General features: G+C 39.2%; 1 protein-coding gene across 1 annotated transcript in view; it reads left to right on the top strand.

Moving 5' to 3' along the window:
- The first annotated feature begins 2535 nt into the window (after positions 1-2535).
- The window catches only part of LOC107721517 (E3 ubiquitin-protein ligase TRAF7-like), a 13220-nt gene continuing 5025 nt past the window's right edge, over positions 2536-10730 (top strand). Inside the window, exons 1-17 of the mRNA XM_016529589.1 lie at positions 2536-2713; positions 3331-3467; positions 3566-3623; positions 3946-4031; positions 5164-5280; positions 5443-5535; positions 5802-5835; positions 6787-6970; positions 7083-7217; positions 7338-7555; positions 7649-7722; positions 7818-7866; positions 7953-8080; positions 8174-8256; positions 8536-8575; positions 8671-8787; positions 9196-9318. Coding sequence (XP_016385075.1) covers positions 3572-3623; positions 3946-4031; positions 5164-5280; positions 5443-5535; positions 5802-5835; positions 6787-6970; positions 7083-7217; positions 7338-7555; positions 7649-7722; positions 7818-7866; positions 7953-8080; positions 8174-8256; positions 8536-8575; positions 8671-8787; positions 9196-9318 — 1533 coding nt within the window. The 5' untranslated portion in view covers positions 2536-2713; positions 3331-3467; positions 3566-3571. The remainder of the gene's footprint in view (positions 2714-3330; positions 3468-3565; positions 3624-3945; positions 4032-5163; positions 5281-5442; positions 5536-5801; positions 5836-6786; positions 6971-7082; positions 7218-7337; positions 7556-7648; positions 7723-7817; positions 7867-7952; positions 8081-8173; positions 8257-8535; positions 8576-8670; positions 8788-9195; positions 9319-10730) is intronic.

Below are 10730 nucleotides of genomic sequence, written 5' to 3'. Positions count from 1 at the left end.
TTAAAGGAATAATTTGCTGAAAATTCAAGATGTAGATGAGTTTGTTTCTTCATTACATCATTTGCTCACCAATGGATCCTCTGCAGTGAATGGGTGCCAACAGAACGAGAGTCCAAAGCTGATAAAAACACCAAATATCCTCAACACAACCCCAGTCCATCAACTAACATCTTGTGAAAAACTGTGTGTTTGTAAGAAACAAATCCAGCATTAACTTTAAACCATCATTTCTGGCCAAAACACAAGTTTATAATCCATAATTAAGCAAAAGCCAATCCCCTGTTGTTCTCTCACATCAAAAACCACTGAACTGTTTTTGCTTGTAAACAGTGCTTGATCTGTTTCATACCTATTTCAATTAAATTAAATTCAAGTGTATTTGTATAACGCTTTTCATGATGCAAATCGTTGCAAAGCAACTTTACAGAAAATTAAAGTTTTAGATAGCTTGAGATAGTCACCACTGATAAGCTATTACTTAGTAGTATCAGTGGTGACTATCTCAAGTTGATGTCCATATGGCAGAAATGTACGGTAAAAATCAAGTAGTTAGTTAATGTCATGTATTGCAAAATTTTGTAGTTTTGTATGTTGTCTGAGGGTTGGCATCATCTGAGGGCCTCTGGGGGGTTGGCATCATCTCTTCTCAGGTGTTCGGTCATCAGGTCTTTGTAAGGGCTGGATCCAAGGTAAGTGAGAAAAATGTTCCAACTAAGCAAAAAATGATGTGCTCAACCCAAGCAAAAGAATGAAATGTGCATTTGATCAGATGTAACTGAAGTACAAGGTTATGAGATATGTTATGTGAATGCTTGGCTAAAGAGATGTGTCTTTAATCTAGCTTTAAACAGAGAGAGTGTATCTGAACCCCGAACGTTTTCAGGAAGGCTATTCCTGAGTTTGGGAGCCAAATGTGAAAAAGCTTTAGTGGACTTTGCTATCCTAGGTAGGCTACTACCAAATGTCCAGAGTTTTGCGACCTTAGGGAGCATGATGGATGGTAGCGTGGTAGAAGACTAGTTAGGTACACAGGTGCTAACCCATTAAGGACCTTATAGGTAAGTAATAATATTTTGTAACTGATACGGAACTTAATAGGTAGCCAGTGCAGAGACTGTAAAATTGGGGTAATATGATCATATTTTCTTGACCTGGTAAGGACTCTAGCCGCTGCATTTTGGACTACCTGTAGCTTGTTTATTGAAGATGCAGGACAACCAGCTAGCAGTGCATTACAATAGTCCAGTCTTGAGGTCATGAATGCATGAACTAGCTTTTCTGCATCAGAAACAGGTAACATGTTTCGTAGCTTGGCAATGTTTCTAAGATGGAAGAATGCTGTTTTTGTAACATGGGAAATATGATTTTCAAAAGACAAGATGCTGTCTTAATATAACACCCAAATATTTGACTGTAGAGGAAGTAACAGTACATCCGTCTGACTTTTTCACTGGAGAAAGCAATATGGATAGAAGACTTGTACTTTAGCTGGAAGCAACAGTTTTAAGTAAATAGCATCTTGATGGAGTTGTTTCTTGCATCTTTTTGCTTGACAAGATGTTAATCGATGGTCTGGAGTCGTGTGGATTACTTGTGGATTATTGTGATGCTTTTATCAGCAGTTTGGTCTCTCATTCTGATGGCACCCATTCACTACGGAGGATCCACTGGTGAGCAAGTTATGTAATGAAAAACTCATCTACATCTTGGATAGCCTAAGTATTTTTTTATTTTGGGGTGAATTGTTGCTTTAATCAACATCTAGAGACAACAGCATAAATTAAAGGTGGCAATCAAGGTATAATTGTCTAAATTATAGTGATAGACCTATATTTGCTGTCAGACTTTACTGATCTGCTGAGTTAATGTGAATTACAGAGGAGTTTAATTCATGTCCAGACTTAGGATCTGAGCAAACAGCACCCTCTTCCGTTTAACTAATTAACTCAATATGGCAGACCCAGAATTATAATGTAAATAGAAATGTAGGTACAGAATAGCCTGACAAACATTCAAGAATATGCAGATATCGGCTATATAAGAAAAAGCGTAACGTGACATTTGACACGTGCATGTTGACCTGCAGCAAGTCAGGTGTTGTTCGTGAATGATTCTTTTAATTTAATACATGAATCAGTCAGTGTTTTGAACAAACCATTCAAGGAAACGAATCGTTCTTCTCGTACTGGCTCATTTTTTCCTTGGAGCCTCTACTAGCCTACCTACTAAAGCTTGTGCTTGCTTTGGTGGTTTCATTGATTTAAAGGCATACAGAGAGAAGACTGAATTTTTAATAAGACTTGTTGAACGACTCATCGTTGAATCCATTTCGCAAATCGAGTCCAATCACTCATTTATAACACAAAATATTCTTGCAGCCACATACGTTACTGGCCCAACGGTGCAACCTGCAGGATTCAAAAGATTCGAATGAATCAAAATTCCCACCACTAAAGTAAACATTTGACTCTCAAACTGATCTGGAAAAATACCCAGTAAAAATCATGATCCAACTATATTGGTCTCATCATCTTGAAAATTGAATAATCCTCGGCCGATTCCAGGAACTTCTTGTGTCAGTTCCCGACAATGAAGCGTATTTGCTGTATCCGCACTACATTACCCACAATCCTCTGGTAACGTTACGTGCGTCTGGGTGTGTGAGAAAAATATTAAAATTGGACCATCTGCAGACTTTGATTTAGCATCAATGGTGAGAACCTACCTTGTTTGGCTAAATAGGCATGCGAGATGTATCTTATGTCTTTTGTAGCTAAGCTAGAGGTCTATCTTGCTACATTTCGTAAAGCTAAATCTGGTGTTTTATTAAAGCTGTTCGACAAACCAACTTCGTCAGCTAGGTAACATAGCTAACTTAGCCAGCTCACTTCAGACACGCGAATCACTAGTACATGATCAAACGTATCTGTTTGTTTGTGTTTTAGCGTGTTTTGCCGTGTTAACATAATGCGCTAAACATTAACGTTTTATTTCCGTTTTATCTGCTGCTTTATAGGACAACGTCCTCGTTTTAGCAGTCACCCGCTAACAAAATCTTGGCCGTGTCTCAAAACATAGTGAGCTGCGTACTTTAACAGCATTGTTGTCTATAATTGGTGCGTTTGAACATTTTGATTCTCACCAATTGTGAGACATAAGGAAAGCTAAAGCATTAATCTTGTGTGAGTTGTGATTTCTGTGTTGCTAACATTCAGCCCCGTCAATGTTTATTCTGACTTTGTTTTATTTCATGTTTTATTTCTGATCTATGTCTGTTTATAGACCGATATCTTATGTTTGAAATGTGACTTTTTCCCTCTTTTTCTACAGGCTGCAGCAGATATTTTCTACAGGGCTTTGCTGTATTATGAACTGTAGTAAATAAACCATCGCGCTTCGATCATTTCTCAGGAGGATCTGTGGCAGGTGCCACTATCACTGTACCCTCACCTGACATCAGCAACCGGGTAAGAACGAATGGGTATTTACATTATTACGAATTATGTGAAAACTTCAGTAGCAAAAATTCTCATTGTTTTTTTATTTCATACTCTTCTGTATGCAGACCAAAATGGAAGCTGGTTTTGGATCCACGTTTCCAGCAGTCCCTCAAGTAGCAAAAGGTCAGTATTATCTGTTGGGCTACTTGGAGTCAGATAAGAAGCTGGAAAATGGTAATTAAAAACTAAAATATGGCACAAAAATGACATTATAAATGGTACTTATAAGCCCTTATGATACAGCTGTTTTAAAATTCCTACAAAATAAAGATTATCAAATGAATATTTAACATTTACATTGAGTGTTGTACCTCAAACCACTATGAAAGAAATTGCTGGTGTTGAAAATGACCCGGATCAGCATTGATTGTGCAGAAATCCTTTTGACCGTTTGCCTAGCAACAAGGTTCAATCAGTCACTTGTAACTGTGCTCTTTCATTTCAGCGGAAACTAATTACAAACAGCACCGTAGAACCCCTTCATCCTCCAGCACTCTGACCTACTCCGCTCGTGACGACGATGATGGCATGGTAATCACGACGCCATCCCTTTTCAAAACAGCCAATCACATTTACATATTGAGGAATGGAAATCAAGCGCCTCAGTTTTGTCATTGACGTACATAATAGCAAGCTTTTGGAGTAGCTTATTTCCTCTTTGGGCAGGTCTTAGCTTAGCTTAGAGAGAGTGTCAAACCATACGTTTTTTTATTTGTATTTTTTTTTTTATATATTTCCCACACAGCCACGGCATGAATATTTACAAAGACGTAGACTGTTCTTGTGGCTCTTAATGCCTGGCTAGGTGCAAAATTAGTTTATGGAAATTCAGATATTTACAATCAGATTTGCTTTTCACCAAATTTAAGTGAATCAGAAGACTGTTTTCAGAAGGTGTTTTCCTCTAGTCGATCATTTTGGACATTCACAGGAAAGCCCATAGATGAGATGAGCTGAGGTAGTGGAATCAGAAGTTAGAAAAGTTTTACTACTGTTGATTTTGGTAACACTGAGATGATTACAGCAAGCTCAAAGGTATTTTTGTAGGATGGGGTTTGTCTAGGAGGGAGTGTGTCTGATTCAGTGGCTTTTTGTAATGCTCAGCGGGGTATTCCAGAAAGCACAATTACTTAATCACATAAACCAACTTAATTACATAAACCCAGAACTCTTGATCTAAACCTTTCTTAATTGTAGTTATAAGTTTAAAAAAAACGCAGCCAAGAGTAAGTTCAGACAGCTTAGAGAACGTTCACAGTGAACACGCATACAAAAAAACCAAACACTTGTGGAAGGAGATCAACCGTGTGTGAGATGAGAATAAAATAAATTATAGTACAATTAAACGTTACGTTATATTAGTGCTTTAAAATTAAAAACAATATATAACTGTAATTTAATATTGTGTGAAATCTGTCACTGAAGCCTCATCAGTGCACTGAATACTTCTGGAGTAAACTAACCCTGAAACATAGACTGCTCTGGAGAAGCTTACAGAATAAGTTGCTATGTCTGCTTGCATATCTTGAAAGTTGAGGTTATCTGTTTACTTGTACTTAAACTTACCCGGTATGTCACCTAATTGCTTTCTGGAATACCCCCAGATGACATTTAAATGACCTTTTAAAAAGTGTTTAGATGCAAACTGTCTCTGTCCCTGCAGCCGCCCATTAGTACCCCTCGTCGCTCAGACTCTGCCATCTCGGTTCGCTCTCTGCACTCCGAGTCCAACATGTCGCTGCGCTCCACCTTCTCCCTGCACGAGGAAGAGGAAGACAATGTGAGTGTCAGCAGTCTTCTGTTTCCTATTCACATGTTGATCTAGTATAGTGACGCAAAAGACTGACAGACCTACACATGTGCCCAGCACAAGATTGACTCTTTCTCTCTCTGTCTCTCTCTCTCTCTCTCTCTCTCACCCTCCCTCTCTTTTACTTTCCAGGAGCCACAGGTGTTTGCGGAGCAGCCCTCAGTCAAGCTTTGTTGCCAGCTGTGCTGCAGCGTGTTCAAGGACCCCGTCATCACCACCTGCGGAGTGAGTCAGCCAGCCATCCCCTCACCTCTCCCTCAGGATAGGGCATGATCTGGTTCTAGGCCATGTATTGATTTCCTGTCAGCTTGGGCCGTGAACAGCACGCCTCATTGACCTGTTTCCTAAGGCACTGTCAGGCTGTTGGACACCACAGTACAAGTGTCTGTTGAGAGATGAATTACACTTCAAATAGCTGAGTAGATGAAAATGAAAATTCAGCTTTTATTCGCTCTCATTGTGCTCTCTTTTCTCTTCCTTTGTCACCTCAGCACACATTCTGCAGGCGATGTGCCTTGACCTCAGGTAAGGAGAGCATTTTTACTCTAAACATATGTCTTGCTTTCACCTTTCCCATGATGACCGCTGCTGCCAGTAGTGAGGAAGGAAGCACTCTTTGGATGCTTTTGTGCAATTATGGTTACAAACTCTCTCTACACTTTCCTGAACTCATATTTTAAGTGTGTTTCATTGGCCTAAAAAAAAAAGAGACAACACAAAATAAACATGAATTTGACTAACAGCATTATTCTTTTGGTCAAAGATTCTATCGCAATAATGTTGTTGTGAATTATTTTGGCCACAATAATCACGGAGTGAAAATCTGATATGATCTGATATCTACGGCAGAAGACATCCGTTGTCACTCATTCATCAAATGTCATCTGAGGGGAAAACTTACCATCGAGGATGCCTAGAACGTATCCATCTAGAACTGCATGTGGCAACACATGTATAATATTTTTTATATTAAATCATAATGAAACAATGCCAATCTTAATCAGTTTTGAAGTTTTTTTTTTTTTGTGAGGTTAATAATTTTAAATTCACAGAGAAAAATACAATTGTTAATTAGAAAAATAATGTTCAAATAATGCTTAAAAGGTCTTTTTTTTTGTTGTGTATAAATTTGCTAATTTATCACATCTGTTTTTTGCTTTGCCATTATGGGGTGTAGAGTATAGATTTTTGCTTAAAGAAATGAAGAAAATAAAAAAATAGAGCATGTGAAAGAAAATTAGTGGCTCTGAATACTTTCTGAAATATGTTTGAATATTATTATTTTTTTAATTTCTAAATTTGCTCGCCGTTGGCACAAGTGCCTTAAAGTTAATTTTGGACCAAGTGCAGGTCTCTAGCTCAGTTCCTGTTTCATTTCCTCTCCATGCTGAATCTTTCATTTCATGCTCTTGGTCTGAGCTATGTTTTCGACATACAGTAGTATTTTTGTTTTGCCAATAACCTGTGTTTCTACAGAGAAATGCCCCGTGGACAATTCCAAGCTCACAGTGGTCGTGAATAACATAGCGGTGGCCGAGCAAATCGGAGAGCTTTTCATTCACTGCAAGTACGGCTGTCGGCCAGCTGCCTCGGGCAAACCCGGTGCCTTTGAGGTTGACCCGCTTGGCTGTCCTTTCACCATCAAGCTTAGCACCAGGAAGTGAGTACACCGGTTCATTGGATTTCACAATATCAGCGTTTAATTTCTATTGTTGCGACATAGTCATGAGTCATGCAAAGGGAGTGTAATGACTTTGGATTGTGTGTGGCAGAGATCATGAAGTAAGCTGTGACTACAGACCTGTTCGCTGTCCCAACAACCCCAACTGCCCTCCATTGCTCACCATGAACCTGGAGGCCCATCTGAAAGAGTGTGAACACATTAAGTGCCCTCACTCTAAATATGGGTATGGACGTTTGGAAAAGTTAACAATCTTTCCTTCAGTTCCATAGATGAGGACATAAAACCTTTTTATCTTTTAACCTTTAACATTTAAAAAAAAAAATGTATCTCTTCTTTTCTCCAGTTGCACCTTCATCGGGAATCAGGACACGTATGAGACGCACCTGGAGGTGTGTAAGTTCGAGGGGCTGAAGGAGTTTCTCCAGCAGACGGATGACAGATTCCATGAGATGCAGGTGACACTGGCGCAGAAGGACCAGGACATCTCATTCCTGCGCTCCATGCTGGGCAAACTCTCTGAGAAACTAGACCAGCTGGAGAAGAACTTGGAACTCAAGTTCGGTGAGGAAACTAACTCTTAACTACTTACAGTTTTTAGGCCAAAACATGCATGAATGTTCATTTTGTTGGGCTTTTCTTGTGCTAATATGGCAGATGTGCTGGATGAGAACCAGAGTAAACTCAGCGAAGATCTGATGGAGTTCAGACGAGATGCTTCCATGCTGAATGTTTGTCTATTTTCACTCTGGTTTTCACCAAATCAAGATGTACAACTGTGGTGATTTAGTATTAAGAGCCTTCTAACCCATCCCTCCTTTTGCAGGATGAACTGTCTCACATCAATGCCAGGCTCAATATGGGTATACTGGGCTGTGAGTGTCTCTTCCTCGTTTATACTCCTACTTTCTGTGAGGATAATGAGATATGTCATTGTCTGACTGTATAAAATGTTTTGTAGCCTACGACCCCCAGCAGATCTTCAAATGCAAGGGTACTTTTGTGGGACACCAGGGTCCAGTGTGGTGTTTATGTGTCTACTCTACTGGAGATCTTCTCTTTAGTGGGTCATCAGATAAGTCCATCAAGGTAATTTAACCTCCCACCAGCTTTCTGTCACTTTGGTTTATGTGCATCCCTCTTCATTTGTATAAATAGCCTGTACTTCTGTGCTCCACATAGGTTTGGGACACATGCACCACATATAAGTGCCAGAAGACCCTTGAGGGCCATGATGGCATAGTGTTGGCATTGTGCATTCAGGGGTAAGCATTTTGAGGGTTTTGAACTGACATGAATATTTGAACAAATAAAAAATATATAAATATATTGTTAATTGTTATAAATATGAACAATGTTACAAATAAATGTTTAGGTGTTCAAGAAGTATTATTTTATTTTTTTATTTCAGGTTTATCAAAAAAATTACACAAATGAACTGTAAAAATAAAAAAAAGAAATGAACAAATTGACAATAGAAGGGATTGTGAAAGTAAAATGGGTTGCAGATGTCGTTTCATGTTCTTTTCTCCTTTCTGTTGCAGAAACAAGCTTTACAGTGGTTCAGCTGACTGCACCATTATTGTGAGTGTTCCTGAAATACATTTTTCAGAGGAATCAAACTGTTCATGACATGGCCAATGTGCATCTAATGCAGACATGTGCTTGTTCTCCTACAGGTTTGGGATATTCAGACCCTGCAGAAAGTGAACACCATCCGGGCACATGACAACCCAGTATGCACTCTGGTGTCCTCACACAACATGCTATTCAGCGGCTCTCTCAAAGCCATTAAGGTCAGTGGCGTCTGTTGAAGAGATGATGTGCGTGTCTACAGACACAAGCCCAATCAAGCAGCTAATATTGAGCTTTATTCTGCCCCATTTGCTGATATGCACGTTAGCTGTGTATGGTTTTCCTAAAGTGATGTGGAGGATGCGATCGGTGCTCCAGCAGAGAAGAGAAAAGCACAGACTTAAGTTACTGAGGCATGAGTGGAGCAGAATTAGATCCACTTGGCTCTGAGAGTCCGTCTGAAGAGCACATGCTGAGCTCGTATCACCATGGTGATGTGTGGGAGGAATGAGGAAGTGGAGACTTAAAAGTAGAATGATCTCATCTCCCTGGGACTTTCCAGTTTACCAATTCTAAGTGTTCTTCAAGTGACTGGAGCTCTTTCTCTCTCATTCTCTCTCCCTCTGTAGGTGTGGGATATTGTGGGCACAGAGCTGAAGCTAAAGAAGGAACTAACTGGCTTGAATCACTGGGTTCGAGCTCTGGTCGCTTCTCAGAATCATCTGTACAGCGGGTCTTATCAAACCATAAAGGTTAGAAGTGTTAAACTTTGAACTGCTTCAGGAATGCCCAGATTTCATCATAAAAGACCATATACATATTGAATAATGATGGTCAGCTTTCTCATCCAGTCATGCTCATAAGTTTACATATCCCTTTTCTCATAAGTTTACATACTCCTTGCAGCATCTTAAAAATTAAGATATATAGCGTAATGTATTCCGTGATTCTGTCCTCATTTTTAAATGGCCCTGTTTTTATATATATATATATATATATATGTATATGTATATGTGTCTATATCTTGAAACAGTAATGTTAGAGTTTCAGATTTGAAGCTGTTCTCATTAGTTCCTTTACTGTTCAGTCTAACTGGTAAAAAGAGAGCAGTTCTCTGAGTTGTTTGTAAAACCAGATAAGACAGACAAAAGCTGCTTGTTGTCTCAAGTTGCCTAATTAAGACTCCAGAGATCTCTGACAGGAAGCTGACTACAGACTGCTACAAATGCTCACAGAGAGAGAACAAATAAATAGAAACGCTCCTCCATCACTATAGAGTGCAACAGTGACCACCGCTTTTTTAGCAAACTATGTGGACTAATTCTCATTCATTGCTTCCATAGTGATTAAAAAAAAGAATTATAGAGCGTTAAAGTAATGAACCAAACAAAATAACTCCGAGATTAATCACATTACAACTAGGGCTGTGCGATTAATCGAATCGAAATCGCGATTTGAGACGTTGTGATTTCCTAATCATAAAGCCTGCGATGTGGACGCGATATTACTCTGTTCCAGAGCATATGCATGACTGCCAGCCTTGAGTTGCAATCTTACTTGCCCTGGGCAAGCTGTGTCTGTGAATGCTTCTCATACTCGCTCCTCTCTGCCCCACGCGGCGCGAATCCCGTGTCACGGACGAGCCGTTCACACTTGCCGCACTCACGCAGCCGGTCTCATAATAATCGCAATATCTGTCAAAAAAATCGTAATTTGATATTTTCCCCCAAATCGCACAGCCCTAATTACAACCTTTAATTTGAACAAAAAGTACTTTTTTTGAAAAATGAAGGTAAAAAACAAAAAAGAACAGTGTGACAGATGGTAATGAGCTACACAGCCCATAAAAGCATTGTGAAAGATGCAATAAAAATGTTGTGCAATATAAACTATTAACTTATAGTCATTGATCACGAGTACAAAATATATTGTTGAATATTGAAATGTATACAAATATTCAAGTTTTAAATTGAAAGTGTAGGGAGACTGACTCGATTACATCATTCACGTTCCACTTTTTTTGCACTCTTCTCATTTAATTTTCATGGAAACAATGACTTCTCTAATTGGTTGATCCCAGTAGAATCTCTTTACAGGATTGTGTACTGTGGTTCTCCACCAGAAATTTAGCTATTGATTTTTCATACGTGTGCGTGTGTGTATA

This window comes from Sinocyclocheilus rhinocerous, unplaced genomic scaffold (genome assembly GCF_001515625.1).
Source record: "Sinocyclocheilus rhinocerous isolate Xijiao unplaced genomic scaffold, SAMN03320098_v1.1 scaffold481, whole genome shotgun sequence".
NCBI lineage: Eukaryota > Metazoa > Chordata > Actinopteri > Cypriniformes > Cyprinidae > Sinocyclocheilus > Sinocyclocheilus rhinocerous.
The sequence above is the reverse complement of the archived record's forward strand: the minus strand, read 5'-3'. Positions and strand labels throughout refer to the sequence as shown.